This window comes from Engystomops pustulosus, chromosome 7 (genome assembly GCF_040894005.1).
Source record: "Engystomops pustulosus chromosome 7, aEngPut4.maternal, whole genome shotgun sequence".
Lineage (NCBI taxonomy): Eukaryota > Metazoa > Chordata > Amphibia > Anura > Leptodactylidae > Engystomops > Engystomops pustulosus.
In genome coordinates, this window is record NC_092417.1 from 11,432,718 (window position 1) to 11,454,966 (window position 22,249).

General features: G+C 45.0%; 1 protein-coding gene across 1 annotated transcript; it reads right to left on the reverse strand.

Annotated features, from left to right (window-relative positions):
* Positions 1 to 1,096: 1,096 nt before the first annotated feature.
* Positions 1,097 to 21,771, reverse strand: LOC140069979 (NACHT, LRR and PYD domains-containing protein 12-like). The gene is made up of 11 exons (XM_072116312.1): positions 21,733 to 21,771; positions 21,406 to 21,583; positions 21,148 to 21,213; positions 12,460 to 14,173; positions 10,593 to 10,706; positions 10,096 to 10,266; positions 9,170 to 9,340; positions 8,137 to 8,307; positions 5,260 to 5,422; positions 2,849 to 3,019; positions 1,097 to 2,053 (listed from the first exon to the last, which is right to left on the reverse strand). Exons 1-10 carry the CDS (start codon positions 21,769 to 21,771, stop codon positions 2,996 to 2,998), a joined length of 2,811 nt encoding a protein of 936 aa, XP_071972413.1. The 3' UTR covers positions 1,097 to 2,053; positions 2,849 to 2,995.
* Between the last annotated feature and the right edge of the window lie 478 nt (positions 21,772 to 22,249).

Sequence of the window (22,249 nt, forward strand, 5' to 3'; positions counted from 1 at the left end):
GATATCTCTGAGTACAGATCATGTAGTAGATGTGTCCTGCAGTCCTATGTAACACCACAGATAACACAGTGATATCTCTCTGAGTACAGATCATGTAGTAGATGTGTCCTGCAGTCCTATGTAACACCACAGATAACACAGTGATATCTCTGAGTACAGATCATGTAGTAGATGTGTCCTGCAGTCCTATGTAACACCACAGATAACACAGTGATATCTCTGAGTACAGATCATGTAGTAGCTGTGTCCTGCAGTCCTATGTAACACCACAGATAACACAGTGATATCTCTGAGTACAGATCATGTAGTAGATGTGTCCTGCAGTCCTATGTAACACCACAGATAACACAGTGATATCTCTCTGAGTACAGATCATGTAGTAGATGTGACCTGCAGTCCTATGTAACACCACAGATAACACAGTGATATCTCTGAGTACAGATCATGTAGTAGCTGTGTCCTGCAGTCCTATGTAACACCACAGATAACACAGTGATATCTCTGAGTACAGATCATGTAGTAGATGTGTCCTGCAGTCCTATGTAACACCACAGATAACACAGTGATATCTCTGAGTACAGATCATGTAGTAGATGTGTCCTGCAGTCCTATGTAACACCACATATAACACAGTGATATCTCTCTGAGTACAGATCATGTAGTAGATGTGTCCTGCAGTCCTATGTAACACCACAGATAACACAGTGATATCTCTGAGTACAGATCATGTAGTAGATGTGTCCTGCAGTCCTATGTAACACCACAGATAACACAGTGATATCTCTGAGTACAGATCATGTAGTAGATGTGTCCTGCAGTCCTATGTAACACCACAGATAACACAGTGATATCTCTCTAAGTACAGATCATGTAGTAGATGTGTCCTGCAGTCCTATGTAACACCACAGATAACACAGTGATATCTCTGAGTACAGATCATGTAGTAGATGTGTCCTGCAGTCCTATGTAACACCACAGATAACACAGTGATATCTCTGAGTACAGATCATGTAGTAGATGTGTCCTGCAGTCCTATGTAACACCACATATAACACAGTGATATCTCTGAGTACAGATCATGTAGTAGATGTGTCCTGCAGTCCTATGTAACACCACAGATAACACAGTGATATCTCTCTAAGTACAGATCATGTAGTAGATGTGTCCTGCAGTCCTATGTAACACCACATATAACACAGTGATATCTCTCTGAGTACAGATCATGTAGTAGATGTATCCTGCAGTCCTATGTAACACCACAGATAACACAGTGATACCTCTGAGTACAGATCATGTAGTAGATGTGTCCTGCAGTCCTATGTAACACCATAGATAACACAGTGATATCTCTCAGTACAGATCATGTAGTGGATGTATCCTGCAGTCCTATGTAACACCACAGATAACACAGTGATATCTCTCTGAGTACAGATCATGTAGTAGATGTGTCCTGCAGTCCTATGTAACACCACAGATAACACAGTGATATCTCTGAGTACAGATCATGTAGTAGATGTGTCCTGCAGTCCTATGTAACACCACAGATAACACAGTGATATCTCTGAGTACAGATCATGTAGTAGATGTGACCCGCAGTCCTATGTAACACCACAGATAACACAGTGATATCTCTGAGTACAGATCATGTAGTAGATGTGTCCTGCAGTCCCATGTAACACCACAGATAACACAGTGATATCTCTGAGTACAGATCATGTAGTAGATGTGTCCTGCAGTCCTATGTAACACCACAGATAACACAGTGATATCTCTGAGTACAGATCATGTAGTAGATGTATCCTGCAGTCCTATGTAACACCACAGATAACACAGTGATATCTCTGAGTACAGATCATGTAGTAGATGTGTCCTGCAGTCCCATGTAACACCACAGATAACACAGTGATATCTCTGAGTACAGATCATGTAGTAGATATGACATGAAGTCCTATGTAACAAATGTTATCCGTAGGAAATCTTCAGATCTTGCATCCTAAGTTCCAAATCTTTCCATCTCTGCATCTCTTCTTCGGAAAACTTGTTCTTAGAGAGACTGAAGTGGGAAAAGATATAATAAACATTAAACTCATCTAGGAAGTGTCGACTCATCTGTCAGTTCAAAGTTACATTTGAAAACTTTTGAAATTTGCTTTTTGTATGGCAGGAGGATGGGTGTAGTAGTAGTTACAGAGGCTGACAATTCCTCTTGGGTCTACTGTCATGAGTAACAACACCCACACCAAAGCCTCCCTGCAGGATGAGAGGGGTCTCACCTGTATTATGGCCGCACGATACTGGGGTCGGATGAATAGATAAAGATAATACATCCCCCCCCCCCATGGCTGAAGGCTCCCTGGCTTAAAGTGTCATTGAGATCATTTTGTATATTTTTTCTAACAAATTTTGCTTAGTTAGTAAAAAAAAAAAATCAAGCTCCTCCCTCCCATAGAGATGGGTATTCCAGCCTGTACAGTGTGTCTATGCAGGCTGCATGAGCTAACAACTGTTTGGTTACACAGCTCTGAGAAGGGAGGATTATCCACTTCACTTTCAGCTTGCTCATAGCATACTACAGCCAGGGAGGGAGCAGGAATGGTTACCATTCACAGCTGTGTAACAAACAGGAGATAGGGGAGATAGACACAAACCTGCAGACAGATCTGTTCTAGTAACGGAGAAGTAACAGTGTAACTAAGGGACTTGCTGCAGTCTGTTTCTATACAAACTTAGGGGAATTTCCTAATGTGTGGTCTAGCACTTCCTGTAGATCAAAAGTAAGGGGAGGAAATATATTGATATCAGGTAAGTTGCCTAGAATTGGGTATCTGAGTCGTCCTGCTGTACTTACCTGAGCTGTTCCACCCTGCAGCCTGGGCTGGACAGGGCGTCTATTAGATCTGTGAGGTGAGGACCACTCAGCTTGTTGTAGGACAGGCCGAGCTTCCTCAGAGACTGGTTGCCTCGTATCCCTGATGCCAGCTGGAGGCAGGACCCGTCAGTCACCCCGATGCCACTCAGACTGTGGAGGGTCAGAGCAGAGACAGGGTTATTCACACAGCCAGAGACACAATGAAAAGCTCAAACATTATATTAAAGGGGTTGTCCACTTACCTTATGTTTTTGTAATGTGTAAGTGTGTGGGGCAGGATATTAGGTAAGTTACTAATATACATCTAGTAATAGTTTTGTGCCGCTTTCTTGATGTGTAAAGTGAAGCCTCCTGTCCTCTACCTCATCACCTGGACATTCCTGCCCATAAAATGGCCGCAGATGGAGGGTCATGTGATCACAAGATGGAGGGTCATGTGATCTCTAACTGTTCATTAACAATCGCCCTGCCAGGACATTGATGTCATATTTATGAATATAAGATCAAGGTCCTGGCAGGGAGATTTCTCATAGACACAGAAGGGGAGATTTGTCAGAAGTGTCTGAGAGCAGAACTGTTGTAGTTGCCCATGGTAACCAATCAGAACTCAGCTTTCATTTTTCCACAGCTGTTTATGAAATGAAAGCTGAGCTCTGATTGGTTTCCATGGGCAACTACAACAGTTTTACCTCAGACACTTCTGATAAATCTCCCTTAGAGATCACATGACCCTCCATCTGGTGATCACATGACCCTCCATCTGGTGATCACATGACCCTCCATCAGCAGCCATTTAAAAAAATGTAAAAGACAAGAGGCTTCACTTTACATATCAAGAAAGCCGAGCAGAACTATTTATTACTTAAAGGGGTATTCAGGGAATATGAACATCTGATACAAAAACCCATGATGCTATGTCATTAGTCACAAAATGGAGCTTAAATAGTTTGATTTTATGATTCACTAAATTTTATGGCCTCTCTAAAGTTATCACCAAGATGGCCACCACTGGAAACTACAAGTCCCAAGATCCCTCAGTTCTCAGTAACTCCTCCTCCCTCTTATGCTCTGCTCCCAGTGATGATATAACAGACTGAACTGCTCTGTTACCATAGTAATGATGCGTAAGTGCCATCACCACAACACCGGCCATACTGGATGCACTGCAACCAACCGATTACAGCCAAACGTAGTGGTGATCACATGACCTGCCCAGGTGACCAGCGGCCATCTTCTGGAAATAAACGGACTGATTAAAGGGCCAGTAGCATTATAATTCTTCATTACAGTCTATGTCAGCAGCATTTTTCTGCTAAGGGGAGCAAAATTTTAAATAAGAACTAATTACATATTAGCTTATATTTTAAGGACCCATTTGTATATGAATTATGCTGATTACTGGAATATCCCTCTAAATCTTTCCACACATGCACATTACAAAAAACATGAGGTAAACTACCTGAAAGCTTGGCCTGGGGACCAACCCCCGATTGCGCACCCCAAAGGTCAATGTGCACCCCAAAGGTCAATTCCACCAGGCAGAGCTATTTTAAGGATCATAGTTTCAGGAGTTCTGGTGCCCCATTCTTCAAGAATCTGGTGCCCCCTGCACCTCTCCAACAGAAGGCACCACTTTTTTTGGTGCGCCTTTAACATGGGGCTTGCAAAACAATTCTGTCGTCTCATGAAGAATAGTCCAGTTGCGCCACAAAAGGGTCACGTGCGACACATTTTTGGTGCAGACACTTTTTAAATACATGCGCAAGGAGTTGGCACCTAAAACAACGTGCAAAGTCCGACAGAAAACTGGTGCAAGGTCCATAGAAAATGAGCCCCAATGTGTTTCGGGTCTGCTCATCGCTGTACACATAGGGGCAGATTTACTTACCCGGTCCGTTCGCGATCCAGCGGCGCGTTCTCTGCGCTGGATTCGGGTCCGGCCGGGATTAACTAAGGTAGTTCCTCCGACGTCCACCAGGTGGCGCTGCTGCGCTGAAGTTCCCCGGAGGTGCGCTGGAATGCCCTGAAATTCACTGGCCTATACCTGGTGAAGGTAAGTGTAATTTTCGCGACACATTTTTTGTCTTAAATGCGGCGGTTTTTCCGAATCCGTCGGGTTTTCGTTCAGCCACGCCCCCCGATTTCTTTTGCGTGCATGCCAGCGCCGATGCGCCACAATCCGATCGCGTGCGCCAAAATCCCGGGGCAATTCAGGTACAATCGGCGCAAATCGGAAATATTCGGGTAACACGTCGGGAAAACGCGAATAGGGCCCTTAGTAAATGACCCCCATAATTTTATCCTGCTTTTTATTACATAACAGCCAACATTATAAGGATGGACAACGGTCAGAACGTTAGATTGAGCAATGTTCTCCCCCCTGTACTCACTCCAAGTCTTCTATCCGGACTAGAAAGAGCCGCCATCATGTGGCAGAAGTGAGGGCCGGCCATTCTGTTATCAGACAGGTCCAGTCTCCGCAGATAAGGATTGTTCTGTATCGCAGACGCCAGATGGATGCAGGACGCGTCCGTCATTCCCGTGTTATCCAACCTGCAGATATAACAACACAGGCGGCCCCCGGGTTACATACAGGAGGGGGTCTGTAGGTTCCTTCCTAAATTTAATTTATATTACAAAATTATCGGTCACTGTGACAATTGGGTTTTCTAAATTTTTGGCTGTCATAAGAACAAGGATTATTAATAAAGCTTCATTGCAGAGACATCTGATAGTTCTTATATCTGTGTAGCCTGGGGCTAAAGTACAGTAACCAGAGAGGTCCCAGTGGTGACAGAGTCGTCTGTAAGTCTGGTGTTAAGTCAGTGACTACTTTTACTACATGTAGAACATATATTAAAGGACATCTACGACCAGGATGAAGGACTGTAAACCAAGCACACTGACAGACTGGTGTGTGCCCCCTCTGGCAGGATCCGCTCTTCTTTAAACTTCTTATGCCACCGTTTTTAAATTTAAAAAAGGCTTTAAAAATTATGCAAATGAGCCTGAGGGGCTCCAGGCTTCATTAACATCTATGAGCCCCTCAGACACATTTGCATAATTTAAAAGCCTTTTTTTTGGTAAAAGAAAAAACAGGGTATAAAAAGCTAAAAGAAGAGCAGCACCTGCCAGAGGGGGCAGACACTAGTATGTCAGTGTGTTTGGTTTACAACCCCTGATCCTGGTGGTAGAGGAATCTCAAAAATTTGGGAATATGTAGGCCAAGTAGCTGTAATGCCAGCATCTTCCTCCACACAATGATCCCTAAGAGCTGCGTAATTATCCATTTAATTAATTCCCAAATTCTATCTTCATCTTTGTTTTTAATGTTCCATCTCTGCCTCAAAACCAAGCCCCGCGACTGTGACAGGTGCTCCTTAATGTGACAATTTTAGTTTGTTCCAGGGTGACTATATAGACGTAAAAGTTTTAATCACATCTTCATGGAAAAGTAGTACTTGGTGTAGAGGCCATAAAAACCTAATAATAATAATGTAAGTATAACTAATACAGACTGATATGGTGACTTTTCCATCGTGAATAAGTCACAGTTCACATCCCTGGAGAGAATTGGGAATCTTGTTCATGGATGACGAGGCATTTGGCTTCCTTAAGTCGTAGATAATCCCGCCAGAGCACTGGGCAGAAATCACATTGGGGCAGATTTTCTTACCCGGTCCTGTCGCGATCCAGCGGCGCATTCTCCGACGAGGATTCGGGTCTTCCGGTGATTCACTAAGGTCGTGCGCCCGATATCCACCAGGTGTCGGTGCTGCTCTGAGGTCCGCCGAGGTCCGCCGGAGTTCACCATCCTATTCCTGGTGCATGTAAGTGTGTGTTTTTTAAATAGCGCAATTTTTCCAAATCCGTCAGGTTTTCCGACAGCCACGCCCCCCGTTTTTTGTCGCATGCAAGCCAGTGCCGATGCAACACAATCCGATTGCGTGCGCCAAAAACAGGGGCAATTCGGCACAAAACTGTGAAATTCAGAAAACCCGGCGGAAAAACGCAATTCGGACCCTTAGTAAATGTGCCCCATTGTGCCTGGACGGATGTGAGTTGATAATCATCAGTAATAGATGATTAGGTTGTTGTTACAGGGTTGAGGACCACCAGTTTGCCTCGGTGCAAATTGGATGGGCGTTATCCAAGTGACCATGTTAGTTTTCAGTGTTTAATCCCCACAAAGTGATCTAGACTTCACAAGGTCACAAGCGATGACAAGGTCGTGACATCACTGAGTAGGGGACAGCGGCCCAAACAGGTCTTATGATGCTTGTGTGAAGCAACAGAGCGACAGTCATTGACTAGTTACAAACAGATGGAGGTTAGGGCAGGTGGGAGTAAGGCAGATCTGGCTGACCAGCCTAAGGTCAGTTTGGGCAGCTTCCATTACAACGAGACATGAGGAAGGGAATTAGACAGAGAATAGTGATAAACAAACTGATGGAATCCATGTGGAGTCCAGGGACAACCCAAAGGTCAGGTGGGACAGTTACGGGTGAGAGTCAGATAAAACCGTAGCCATCAAGAATTATCAAAGTCACAGAATCGATGAGGCAGAGTATCCTTCGTTTAGCATAGCCAAGAAGAGTTGAGTAAGTCTGCAGAAGCCCCGTTACAGGGAACTTGCAAGCTAGGAACCTAAATGCTTGGACACCTTAATGTGGGGGAGACCATCTACCAGCAGGATGAAGGACTGTAAACCAAGGACACTGACATCCTGGTGCGCGCCCCCTCCTGCAGGATCTGTTCTCTCAGTAGCTTCTTACGCACTTGTTTCTAAGAAATAAAGGTTTAAAAACTATGTAAATGAGTCTAAGGGGCTCCATGCTCTATTGACACCTAAGGAGGCTGGAGATCCTTAATGTTTGTAAAAACATGGTCATAAGAAGCTAAAAGAAGATCTAATCCTGGCAGAGGGGCACACACCAGTATGTTAGTGTCTTTGGTTTACAGTCCTTCATCCTGGTGGTAGATGTCCTTTAAGAATATCCCTTTAAAAAGTCCCTTGGATAACAAAAAGTCCTCCAAAATTTGCTATTGTGGAAACAGTAAATGCACCATATACAGTATAACCTTATATACTGGATGGAGAAGAGGAGGAGTCGCTCACGTTCAGCCCTTCCCCATATACTGTACAGGATATAGCACTGGGCCAATCACAGGCGTTAGTCCGGTGTCACACATGTTTAGGCCATAGGTTGGCACGTTGCACTGTAATCTGACCAGAGGCCACTGTATCACTTATCCTATATACTCACAGTAATTCCTCTATCTTGCCGCTTGTCCGGGACAGAGCAGCCATCAAGTCATCAAACTGAGGTCCACACAAGTTGTTTGCAGACAGATCCAGTTTTCTCAAAGATTGGTTGTCTCTTATTACTGCTGCCAACAAGGAGCAGGAGGCACTTGTCAGATCTATACTTCTCAGCCTGGGGGGTATGAAGGGTGGAGTTAGCCAACAGAAGAAGACAATGGAGGCTCCCGGGAGGAAGGTGAAGGTGCGCGGTTTACAGAATATACTGAGGTGGGTGCAGCTCCAAAAATAAACCAATTCTGAAAAGTTACAACATTGACCTAGGAACAAACAGGACATCTACCCATCGCCTGAGGGTCCCCAGGGATCTGAGCTCTCATCGCCTTTTCCTTCTCCCTAGTGTTGGAGCCTTCAGATTTCTCATGGTCTCCACTTCTCCCGGTTCTGATTTAGCAGGCCAGAATAACCATGTCCCAGAATATACCCGGGTATAGTTAGGACTAGGCCAGAGTATAAACCCCCATGCCAGAGTATACTCTTTAATGGTAAATGGCTGTATTTGTAACTGTAGGGTGTGCGAGCCGAGATAGAGCATGTCTTATCTGTGGACCAATTTGTGATTCGGGTGCTCAGCTTCTTACGAAGAGGGGAGGGGAGAGGAGCGTTCACTACCCTTCCCTTCTCGACTTGGCCATTTGCTATGGCCGGAATCCGGCCCAATAGAGCCCATGTCATGTGCTAGGAGCCTAACCTTTACTATCTTTCTCCCCCATGCACTGCTCTCACAAGTTACGGGACTAAAAGGTAGATATCTTGTGACCTGCTCACAGCAAAGTCCAACTCAATGGTGAAACCGGAAGGGTCAGTTGGATAACGCTACTGGGATTAGACCACAGTCAAACTGGGGGGAGCACTTTAACAGACATGACCCTCTTCTCCAGAAGACCATCAATTTGACGACAATACTTTCCATTTAGCAATATTTTTTGGTGCCTGGAGATACTACAATGCGTATTTCATGAAAGTCTTATACTCACACTAACTCCTCCACCCCACAGTCAGGACGGGACAGAGCTGTGATCAATGCGGGAAAGTGGGGGCCATCCAGTCTATTATAGGACAGATCGAGGTTCCTCAAGGATCGGGTTCTGGTGATCAGAGATGTTAGGTGGACGCTGGATACATCTGTCAGTCCTGTGTCACTCAAGCTGGAGGAATCAAACACAATTATAATTGCTATGAAGTAAGAATAACAAGGAGACCAAAACTAAATAATAAATCATCATTGTAGGTGACAAATCCTCTGACCACCATCTCCTGATATGAAGCCACTTTATGAAGAATCCTTCTCTAAAAGAAGGTTCTTCTCAAGCGCCCAATGGTTGTGTCCTCCCACTGTGATCTTATCTCCCCTTATTGAGCTGCTCTACTGTCTCTCTCCTCTTACACGAGTGTTGACTGTAGTTCTCATTCTTTAGCTTGCAGAGAGCACAGAGCACAGCAGTGTTAGGACACACCACAAGTGCACTCGGGGAAACTACAATCCTGGAATATAAATCCATATCGCACTTAGAAACCGAAGACTAAACATCTACAGTACAACCAACTATGAGGTTCTACTGCTTAAAAGATATCGTAGAAATATTGCACGTCTCCATTTTATTATGTGGTTTAGATTCTTTCCCTATAAAACTGTCCTGGGGCCCAGACAGATGTAAGAAAATTAAAAAAAGTAGTAAAGTAGCAGAACCGAAACGGACCGAGAGGCATAATATTAGGCAGTTGTGGACTCCTATAATGGCACCAGTGGATATGGGCCCCTATAACTTTATGAGAGATACGGTAAAAACCAATTGGTACAGTATTTTCAGCTTCCTCATTGATTCGCACGATAATATTAGATCTTGACAAGTTATTATTTAACCCATGAAGTTGATCTTCCCATTGTTTTGTTACCACTTACTTTAACTCTTCGATCTTGCAGGATGAACTGGACAAAGCTGAGACCAAGTCACCAAAATAGGGGCCCTCCAGTTTGTTAGATGTCAGGTTCAGACTTCTGAGGGATTGGTTACATCTTATAGCTGATGCCAGGTCAGACCAGGAGCCGTCCGCCAAACCACTGAAGCCCAAACTGTAAACAATACCTAAAGGTTACGGGGGTCGGAGAACAAATGCATTCACAGAGATATGAAGAATTCTGCCTACAATGAAAAGGTAAAAAATACAAGACAAAAAATACCACCGCCAAAGGTCCTTCTGACCTTCACAGGACAGAGAATGAAAATAAAAAATCAAAAAAACAACAAAAAATACATTCAACTCAAAAGTACAGCAAAGTATAAGGCTAATACTATGGTATATCATAACCAGTATGAGGAGAGTGATATTAGGGTTGTGATTTCTAGAAGAACGTTGAGGATTGATATTTAGATGAAAAATCAAGACAATTTTTTTTACAGAACTAGAGATTTTAAGGCTCCGCACTTTAGGCTTTGTATCCTGCACTCGGTGTGAGATAACGCAGATGATATGTATCGGATGGCTCCATTCTCAAGACTGTTCATGTACAAGCTGAAAGACAGAAGCAGAAATGGATCATCTCACTGAGATTAAGTTTACAATGAGAAACAGTTGGACTGGTTCTAGGGTTCTAGGTGCTCCAAGGTTTAGAAGAAGTGGATTCACCTATTGGATCTTGTTGATTGATCGTGGGGAAAATTTTATAGAAGTTACGATACAAGTAAAATTGTTAGTTAGTTCTGGTGGCTCCAGCAAGCTTCAATCTGAAGTCTCATATACACCAACTTATGCATTTTGTAGACCATGACCATCGCGCCGTGTGCTATTGCTTGCGGCCACAAAGAGGGGCAGGAGTGAGACCTTCCAATCTTTTGCTGTCCGGACAGCTGGCACGTTCACATCACGGTGATGCACGGGGCCTGACATTGCATGCGCCATAATACTAACGTGTCCTATAGAAGTCAATGGGGCCTTGAGTTAGCTACTGTTTGTGCGGCTAGCTCGTGGCCAAAGCATGAGGCCTACATCTGAGGACAGAAGTTAGATGTGAACTGATCTCCTATCCCAGAAGTAATGATAGTATCTTGAAACTCAGTCCACATTGAGTCTTTGTAACTCCCCGAGGCGCCACAAGCCCTGGCTAGTAGTGACGTCTCGGAGGATGTCCCTCCTTCCTCATGCGCACTGGACACTAGAGTATGTACTTATACAAAATACTATTAGTAGACAATACTTTCTTAGAAATACATTACAAAATAGCTAAAAATAACTCTAATAGTAACTCTATATCCTACAGCAAGTCCTTAAACCTTGTTTCACAAAAGTATTGTCTACTAATTGTATTTTGTATAAGTACATCCTCCAGTGTCCAGTGCACATGTCTGAGGATGGGGGGACATCCTCCAAAACGTCGCTACTAGCCAGGGCTTCTGGGGGACATGTATTACTAATATCGAAGATTAAGGGATTTTATGTATGTTAGACCACTATCCACATTCAGCCGTTTTAATTGTTTATGGACTGAGTATCTTGAAACTGCCTGGTCCCAAAGCAAAAGCTGTACCAGAACCCTAACTATAATCTATTGTTACCAGTACTGGACTCTTCATACATGAATCAGGCACCCTATGGGCCACAAATGGCTCCTGAGCCTCCAGACCACCCAAGGAACTGTCCAGTAAATGATACACTTTGAGGATAGAAAAGCATCCTCAAGCCTATAAATGGAACTTTAGGAAACCACAGATCAGGGCTCAAGAAAAAGCCGAAATAGTTGTTGATGAATGGCTTGATGTGGAGAGGCTTGGAAAATGTAGATTGATGTCTTAAAGGGGTTTTCCCACCAACATAAGTTAGGCCCTATCCAATGGATAGGGTCTAATTTGCTGATCACGAAAACAAGGGGTCCGATGGGGTCCCACGTACCTCCGTCGGACCCCTTTTCTCTCCGTCAGAGTAATGGAGAAGACGGCCATGCATGACTGTTCTGCTACAGAGAGCTTAATGGAGAAGAATGGTCATGTGTGGCCGTCTTCTCCATTACTCTGACGAAGCAACAAGGGGCCCGACGGAAGTACGTGGGACCCCATCAGACCCCTCGTTTACGTGATCTGTGGGGTTCTCATTACTGAGACCCCCACTGATCAGCAAGTTAGGCCTTATCCCTTGGATAGGGCCTAACTTGTGTTCGTGGGAAAACTCCTTTAAGATCCAGAAGAGCAGTAATTATCTGATAATTAGATTACCTATACCAGGTATCATTTTGATAGCAGGTCAAGTGGGATCAGATATCTGAAGGATTTACCTCAGATCCTTTACAGTATGAAGAACGGGGGCGAGCCTCTCCAATCCATCAATTTTGATGTTACTTGACTTTAGATCCAGGTTTTCTGTCTCTCTGCATGCCTCAAGAATATATGCCAGTGCTGCGCAATTCAGGGGTATCAAGTGGAAACCTGAAAAGTCAAAACTCCTATTGGATCCAAGAGATTCTGATATAAGAGCCTTATTGCGGGTCTCAAAAAGATAGAACAAAACATACATAAATCTCCTCTTGTTGCCTTTGTATTTCTCATCTGAGAATATATCACTAATAAAGCTCCGGAGCCAGGTGATGACACTTATAGATGTTTGGATGGACAGGTCTCCTATGAAGGAACTCAACATGGAGCTTGTCGAACCATCTGAGAGACCACAGAGGAAACGCAAGAAAATCTCTCCACGACAGTCTTTACATGATATGGCATCCTCAAGTGCTTTATCTAGTTTTTCTTTGGAAAAGTCGAGGTAGTGGACCAATGCGGCAAAAAATTCCTGAATGGTAAGATGTAAAAAAGAAAAACTCGAATTTGGATGGTCTTCCGACTCCACCACAAAGCTTGACAACAGATGTGCGTTAATGTCTACATTGAAGGTCCGTAAATCCATTTCTTGAAATATAAGGATGTGGTTCATGACGCCATATTCTGCCATCTTGCCAATCGAACGAAAAAACTCATCGGCACCGTCTTTATATTGGCTGTGGTTGGACAAGATGTTGGCAACGAAGGTCACAAAGAGTTGCGTTATGGTCTTTGGTAATAAATTCTGGTCATAATTTTTGGACTGGGGTTGAAAGCACTTGGATAATACCGTACAGACGATCCAGCAGAAGGATGGGATGTAACAGAACGTGTATAATGTGTCGTTCTGCGTCAAGTAATTCAGAACTTTTTGAGTCTTGTCCTCATCGTTACCGAAAAATTGCTTGAAATACATCTGCCGCTCTTCATTGAAAAATCCCATGATCTCCACTATTCTATGGAAGGCATTGGTGTCAATTGATGACAGTTTGGCCGGGCGGCTGGTAATGAGCACAGAACAACCTTCGAGGAGAACTTGTCTTACTAAACTGACAACAATCGTATCAAGATTTTCTAGATATTTTGGATTTGTACAGAATCGACGGGACTTTAAATCAATTTTATGAACACTTTCATCTAAGCCATCAAAAATGAAGAGAAGTTTTTTGGGATCTTTTAAGATGATGTCGATATGACTGTCGAGATATGGATATTCGTGTAGAATCATCTGTTCCAAACTCACTTTCACATCGACCAGATGGTTGAGATCGCGGAATTTAAAGTAGAATATGAAAGCAAACCTCTTGCAAAGTTTACTATTCACCCAATCATAGACAAATTTTTGTAGTAGAGTGCTTTTACCCACTCCTGGGATTCCGCTCACCATTACTATATGTGGCACACATTGTAAGCGCCGACACCACCCAAAGAGTCTACTCGGAGCAATGAACTCCAACCCCCTCTGTGCCTTGTGGATGTAATCTTCATGTTTCATCCCTGTATGTATGAGCTCGTCCTGAGAACGTTGTCTGAAGGAATCGTAAGAAACTACAACCAAGTTCACGAAACGCTCAGAAATGTTGAAGCTCTTTTGTTCCAGGTTGCATCTCGGTGGGTTGTGCTCTACTAGATTCTGCGTTTTTTTCATCAGATGTTTCTTGTGGGCCTCCTGAGTCTCTGTAGATTAAGTAACAAAAAAGATTTTCCGGTTTTTGACAAAAACCTTTTTACTAAAACTAAAGGAACATTTTGTATGGAACGTTTCATCATCATTGCCCTAGGGGGTCTGATCCTTCGTACAATATATCGCTGGTCATTAACAGGTGCCTCCAGCAGACCATTACTGATCTGGCTATAATAACAGACAGAGCAGTGTAGGGGAGGATTGCGCCTGTCATGACAACAGATCGGTGCCCCCTGATGACATCACACCCACGCACCACCAGGGTCCATCCAGCAGGTGTATAATACAGCTGATACTTGCCCTGTATGAAGAGCTCAGCCCCTGAACAATCTCTACATATTATTACTTAAATGTTCAAAAGCATTTAGCATGATTTAATGGGGTGATGTCACAAGTGATGTGATCGGAAGGCCAAAAGATTTAAAGGCTATCTATTAGCAGAGTTTTCTATGCAGTACTGCAGCCAGTGTTACGTATTATCCCCAGAGCTGTGTAATTATACCTCTGTGTGTGTTGTATATAGTAGTAGGACAGTGAAAATGGAATTATATTAGAGGCACACTGCTATGGCTTGAGCTACCTGCAGGGGCGTAACTTCAGCGGCAGCAGTTATAGCAGCTGCTATGGGGCCCGCAGTGTCAGGGGGCCCCAGCATCCAACCTGGCACCCTAAATAATATATTTTCTAAGGGGAAAGTGGGGGGGTCACATTCAAAATTTTGCTATGGGACCCTGCCTCTCCTGCTCCTCTGCTCTGAGTAAAAGCTGTTGCAGCCCCTCTGTTCCGAGTAAAAGCTGTTGCAGGATTTTGATTGAATATTACAGCATTCACTTGGAGCAGAGTGAGCAGCAGAGAACAATGTTGTTTGGATACAACTCAAAAGAAACCTACCATCGGAAACCTACCTATTTCCTATTAACCTACTAAACCCTAATCTATCTTTGCGTAACCCTATAACACCTTCTATACCAAGCTAAACATTATCTAGATAATTTTCTCAGAGAGGCTACTGGGGCTTGGAGTCCCCAGAAGCCTCTGCTTTCCCTCCCTACCTGCGGCACGCATGTGAGGGAATAGAATCCATTTTCTGTTGTGTTCTCACAATATGTATCTTTACAAAGACCCCTATGCTTAGTACCATCCCCCGCGTACACTGATCATTTTACACTGATACATCCTGTTGAAGGCTATTGGAATGTGGGTATGGTCAGTAGGTTCCTTTGTCCCAAGAACTTATAAAAACTGTCTGCTACCTAAATAAATTGGAATCCTCTCAAACAACATGTGAAGGTCTGAGTGGTTCACCGGGCAGCTCGTACTATACAATGATTTGGAAACACATCACAGCAGAGCTAAGGGATATTTCCCTAACACGCTCTTGCTAATGCTCCCACTGTTGAGCACTACATCAGGGCTCTGCACATGCGCAGAAGCTCCAGCATCAGTACCAACTGGAGCGCTACGTCAATTTTTGCAATATAATACAATTAAAAATATTACAGCCAGATCATAGATACATAAACAGCACAAATGGAATAGAAATAGGTAACTTTCCCCTCCCTCTCACAAATTGCCTCCCAATCCTTCTCACATGTGTCAATCCCACTTTTATCACATTCATTGCTAGGAATTCCTAGAATACTGGATCTTTGGAGCATTTGCATCATAATTATGTCCCCAAATTCCCCTGATGTATACTTTAAGTGGCTTTAAGTCTGCCACCTACACCCCCTGAGGATACCAAGTATTGGACACAAGGGTATGAATTTTTATTTGATAAAGTCAGGAGGATAGAATCCCAAAATAAAGCCTCCATTTGTCAAAGAACAAATGGACGAAGGGGCACTGTCTCCATCTGGAGAAAACAAGGTTTAATCACCAGAGGCGACAGGGCTTTTTTACTATGAGAACTGTCAATGTGTGGAATAGCTGAGCTCAGGCTCTGGTCACAGCAGGGACAGCAGAGAGCTCAGGCTCTGGTCACAGCAGGGACAGCAGAGAGCTCAGGCGCTGGTCACAGCAGGGACAGCAGAGAGCTCGGGCGCTGGTCACAGCAGGGACAGCAGAGAGCTCAGGCGCTGGTCACAGCAGGGACAGCAGAGAGCTCAGGCGCTGGTCACAGCAGGGACAGCAGAGAGCTCAGGCGCTGGTCACAGCAGGGACAGCAGAGTGCTCAGGCGCTGGTCACAGCAGGGGCAGCAGAGAGCTCAGGAGCAGAGCACAGCAGGGACAGCAGAGAGCTCGGGCGCTGGTCACAGCAGGGACAGCAGAGAGCTCAGGCGCTGGTCACAGCAGGGACAGCAGAGAGCTCAGGCGCTGGTCACAGCAGGGACAGCAGAGAGCTCAGGCGCTGGTCACAGCAGGGACAGCAGAGAGCTCAGGCGCTGGTCACAGCAGGGACAGCAGAGAGCTCAGGCGCTGGTCACAGCAGGGACAGCAGAGAGCTCAGGCGCTGGTCACAGCAGGGACAGCAGAGAGCTCAGGCGCTGGTCACAGCAGGGACAGCAGAGAGCTCAGGCGCTGGTCACAGCAGGGACAGCAGAGAGCTCAGGCGCTGGTCACAGCAGGGACAGCAGAGAGCTCAGGCGCTGGTCACAGCAGGGACAGCAGAGAGCTCAGGCGCTGGTCACAGCAGGGACAGCAGAGAGCTCAGGCGCTGGTCACAGCAGGGACAGCAGAGAGCTTCAAGAAGGGTCTAGGGTCATTGATGGTTATGTTATATGGAATTGTTTCCCATAAATCCCTTCATCCAATCCCTTCCCTTCCTTGGTTGAACTTGATGGACATGTGTCTTTTTTCAACCGCATAAACTATGATACTATGAACTTTCAGTCCCTCCGGTTGAATGATGTTCTTGATATACCATTCCCCTTTATTCTTGTAGGTTGCAACCACCTACCCAATATAGATAAACAAGTAGGACAGGGGGAAAAGCCCAATATATAGCATTGAAGTAGCAGCAGACTTTCTCCAGATCTTTGTTCCTCACCAGATAGTTGTCTATATCAGTGATTTTCAACCTTTTTTAAGCCGCGGCACACTTTTTATACTTAGAAAATCCTGAGGCACACCACCAACCAAAATAGCACAAAATGACACTAAAACAGTCATAAAAGGCCCCCTTTACTAATAAAAAGCCCCTAGCGGCCTCCCTTTACTAATAAAAAGCCCCTAGCGGCCTCCCTTTACTAATAAAAAGCCCCTAGCGGCCTCCCTTTACTAATCAAAAGCCCCTAGCGGCCTCCCTTTACTAATCAAAAGCCCCTAGCGGCCTCCCTTTACTAATCAAAAGCCCCTAGCGGCCTCCCTTTACTAATCAAAAGCCCCTAGCGGCCTCCCTTTACTAATCAAAAGCCCCTAGCGGCCTCCCTTTACTAATCAAAGCCCCTAGCGGCCTCCCTTTACTAATCAAAAGCCCCTAGCGGCCTCCCTTTACTAATCAAAAGCCCCTAGTGGCCTCCCTTTACTAATCAAAAGCCCCTAGCGGCCTCCCTTTACTAATCAAAAGCCCCTAGCGGCCTCCCTTTACTAATTAAAAGAACCTAGCGGCCTCCCTTTACTAATTAAAAGCCCCTAGCGGCCTCCCTTTACTAATTAAAAGCCCCTAGCGGCCTCCCTTTACTAATTAAGAGCCCCTAGCGGCCTCCCTTTACTAATTAAGAGCCCCTAGCGGCCTCCCTTTACTAATTAAGAGCCCCTAGCGGCCTCCCTTTACTAATTAAAAGACCCTAGCGGCCTCCCTTTACCAATTAAAAGCCCCTAGCGGCCTCCCTTTACTAATCAAAAGCCCCTAGCGGCCTCCCTTTACTAATCAAAAGCCCCTAGCGGCCTCCCTTTACTAATCAAAAGCCCCTAGCGGCCTCCCTTTACTAATCAAAAGCCCCTAGCGGCCTCCCTTTACTAATCAAAAGCCCCTAGCGGCCTCCCTTTACTAATCAAAAGCCCCTAGCGGCCTCCCTTTACTAATTAAAAGAACCTAGCGGCCTCCCTTTACTAATTAAAAGCCCCTAGCGGCCTCCCTTTACTAATTAAAAGCCCCTAGCGGCCTCCCTTTACTAATTAAGAGCCCCTAGCGGCCTCCCTTTACTAATTAAGAGCCCCTAGCGGCCTCCCTTTACTAATTAAGAGCCCCTAGCGGCCTCCCTTTACTAATTAAAAGACCCTAGCGGCCTCCCTTTACCAATTAAAAGCCCCTAGCGGCCTCCCTTTACTAATCAAAAGCCCCTAGCGGCCTCCCTTTACTAATCAAAAGCCCCTAGCGGCCTCCCTTTACTAATCAAAAGCCCCTAGCGGCCTCCCTTTACTAATCAAAAGCCCCTAGCGGCCTCCCTTTACTAATCAAAAGAACCTAGCGGCCTCCCTTTACTAATTAAAAGCCCCTAGCGGCCTCCCTTTACTAATTAAAAGCCCCTAGCGGCCTCCCTTTACTAATTAAGAGCCCCTACCGGCCTCCCTTTACTAATTAAGAGCCCCTAGCGGCCTCCCTTTACTAATTAAGAGCCCCTAGCGGCCTCCCTTTACTAATTAAAAGACCCTAGCGGCCTCCCTTTACCAATTAAAAGCCCCTAGCGGCCTCCCTTTACTAATTAAAAGACCCTAGCGGCCTCCCTTTACCAATTAAAAGCCCCTAGCGGCCTCCCTTTACCAATTAAAAGCCCCTAGCGGCCTCCCTTTACCAATTAAAAGCCCCTAGCGGCCTCCCTTTACCAATTAAAAGCCCCTAGCGGCCTCCCTTTACCAATTAAGAGCCCCTAGCGGCCTCCCTTTACCAATTAAGAGCCCCTAGCGGCCTCCCTTTACCAATTAAGAGCCCCTAGCGGCCTCCCTTTACTAATTAAGAGCCCCTAGCGGCCTCCCTTTACTAATTAAGAGCCCCTAGCGGCCTCCCTTTACTAATTAAAAGACCCTAGCGGCCTCCCTTTACCAATTAAAAGCCCCTAGCGGCCTCCCTTTACTAATCAAAAGCCCCTAGCGGCCTCCCTTTACTAATCAAAAGCCCCTAGCGGCCTCCCTTTACTAATCAAAAGCCCCTAGCGGCCTCCCTTTACTAATCAAAAGCCCCTAGCGGCCTCCCTTTACTAATCAAAAGAACCTAGCGGCCTCCCTTTACTAATTAAAAGCCCCTAGCGGCCTCCCTTTACTAATTAAAAGCCCCTAGCGGCCTCCCTTTACTAATTAAGAGCCCCTACCGGCCTCCCTTTACTAATTAAGAGCCCCTAGCGGCCTCCCTTTACTAATTAAGAGCCCCTAGCGGCCTCCCTTTACTAATTAAAAGACCCTAGCGGCCTCCCTTTACCAATTAAAAGCCCCTAGCGGCCTCCCTTTACTAATTAAAAGACCCTAGCGGCCTCCCTTTACCAATTAAAAGCCCCTAGCGGCCTCCCTTTACCAATTAAAAGCCCCTAGCGGCCTCCCTTTACCAATTAAAAGCCCCTAGCGGCCTCCCTTTACCAATTAAAAGCCCCTAGCGGCCTCCCTTTACCAATTAAGAGCCCCTAGCGGCCTCCCTTTACCAATTAAGAGCCCCTAGCGGCCTCCCTTTACCAATTAAGAGCCCCTAGCGGCCTCCCTTTACCAATTAAGAGCCCCTAGCGGCCTCCCTTTACTAATTAAGAGCCCCTAGCGGCCTCCCTTTACTAATTAAGAGCCCCTAGCGGCCTCCCTTTACTAATTAAGAGCCCCTAGCGGCCTCCCTTTACTAATTAAGAGCCCCTAGCGGCCTCCCTTTACTAATTAAGAGCCCCTAGCGGCCTCCCTTTACTAATTAAGAGCCCCTAGCGGCCTCCCTTTACTAATTAAGAGCCCCTAGCGGCCTCCCTTTACTAATTAAGAGCCCCTAGCGGCCTCCCTTTACTAATTAAGAGCCCCTAGCGGCCTCCCTTTACTAATTAAGAGCCCCTAGCGGCCTCCCTTTACTAATTAAAAGGCCCTTAAGGCCTCCCTTTACTAATTAAAAGGCCCTAGAAGCCCCCCTTTACTAATTAAAAGGCCCTAGAGGCCCCCCTTAACTAAAAAAAAGCCCCAGCTTCCCTTTACTAATAAAAAAAAAACCCTAGCTGCCTTCCCTATACAAATAATAACCCTATATACTTACCCTTGATGTCTTCTTCCGCGTAACTTCTCTCCTAATGGCGATCCGCCCATCTTCTGTAGCTCCTGCACCGCGCGGCCCATGTCACGTGACTTACGCGACCTTACGTCAGGTCGCATCAGTCACGTGACATGGGCCGCGCGGTGCAGGAGCTACGGAAGATGGGCGGATCGCCGACGCGGGCCTTGTTGGTAAGTATGGGGGTCAAGGCGCGGCGGCAGCGCTACAGAGGGGCTCCCCGCGGCACACTCAACCATGTGTCGCGGCACACTAGTGTGCCGCGGCACACAGGTTGAAAATCACTGGTCTATATTACCCCAATTCTACCCAAAACCTATAATTTTCTCCCATGTTATCACCAGAGAGCGAGGTACCAGTTCCGAAATAATTCCATTATATGAAATTAAAAGTTATCTCCACCTCATGGACCGATTCCCCTGCACTAGGACCTGTGGCTATAGTGATATCTGCAGCTTGTTATGGGGAAAACCCATTGAACCTTAAAATGCTGACAACTAGAAAAACTGGTTCGATAATGCTACAATTTTAGGAATTTTTCCATATGAAAGTCTAACAAAGGTGAGCGGCAAGTTTTACTACGTAAGAAGAATGTTTGAGAAGAGTTACATTCACATTTACACTTCTGGAACTATTCTTACTGGGCAGAACGTTCTCCTCTCAGGCCTTACACTTTCGCACAATACTGTGTAGCCTTAGGATCAGATAGCCGAGGATATTGCTGCCGAGAGCGATGAGCGCCTTGTTTTTTTCCCTTTCTTAGCCTTTAGCCCACTATTTGACAATGTTCTATCCCCATTTTAGTTAAATCTTTATAGATGTAATTCGGAATGTAGACATAACGATACAACATCTTACTTTGTAACTCTTGACGTAACGGGTGGCCATTTTTTTCCAATTGGATTCGCTCGATTATAGTTCGACCTACAGTGAAGAAAAATAAAAAATTTCATGCTCGATGTACTGGATATGTACTATATTACTACCATTGGTTCAAAAATGTCTGCAAAATCATCAAATTTGAAGACTTAGAACAAAGGATATCGACTTTCGGCTGAGAGAAATGACTATTCAGCTGGAGAACATCATTCCCCATTACAGGATGGGGTACGGTACCTGTGCTCATGATTTCATCCAGTAATGAGATCAGGTTAGGATGTGGATGTCGCCTCTTAAGTACATGAAGGGCCTCGAACATCCCAGTTATAGCGATTTTGTCTCCAGCGTAAATATATTGGAACAAGTTGTTAGAGTATTGAGAAGAACCAAGTTGGGTCTTCATTTCAACATACCCCTAAAAGGAAGACAAAGGAGTTACGATGATGTGTTAGTATTTCGATACATGTTGGTGGTGTGAAATTTATGCTTTGTTTGTGTTTTTTCAAATTTACTTTTCAAAAAAATAATTAGTTGATTCTAAAATATTATTGGTTTTATGCTTACACTTCCTGTAGAGTTCCATGAATTCTTTCGGAGTTTCATGGTTTTGGAAAACAAACATCTAACGACTGATGCACAGGGAGGATTTTGGTCCAAAAAACTTCTTCTATGGTTCGGCCTGATAAACAAGTCAAAACCCACTACAGAACATCAGTTCAGCAGTGCTTGGTTTAGTAAGTCTGGTCAACTCAAGAACTGGATTTGTTGGACGTAGGGTGGCTATGGTCTACGACTCTTATTCTAAACCTCTCCAGATGCTGCGGGAGACTGTGAAGATTTTGGTCCAAAAAACTTTTTCTATGGTTCGGCCTGAAATACAGGTCAAAATCCACTACAGAACATTAGTGCTTGGTTTAGTAAGTCTGGTCAACTCAAGGACTGGGTTTGTTGGACATAGTGTATCTATGTTCTACGACTGTTATTCTAAACCTCTCGAGATGCTGCGGAAGACGATGAAAAAATTAGCTTTTTTCTATTTATGAGAGTTGGGATTCAACTGTAACATTAATATATGACCTAT

Excerpts from the sequence above, each read along its gene's own strand:
- LOC140069979 (XM_072116312.1), bottom strand. The coding sequence starts at position 21,771 with ATGAAACTCCGAAAGAATTCATGGAACTCTACAGGAAGT. Across the intron at positions 8,308-9,169 it reads TGTGGGGTGGAGGAGTTAGT|GCTGAGAAGTATAGATCTGA; the intron begins GTGAGTATAAGA and ends CATACCCCCCAG. Across the intron at positions 5,423-8,136 it reads GGCAAGATAGAGGAATTACT|GTTGGATAACACGGGAATGA; the intron begins GTGAGTATATAG and ends TTATATCTGCAG.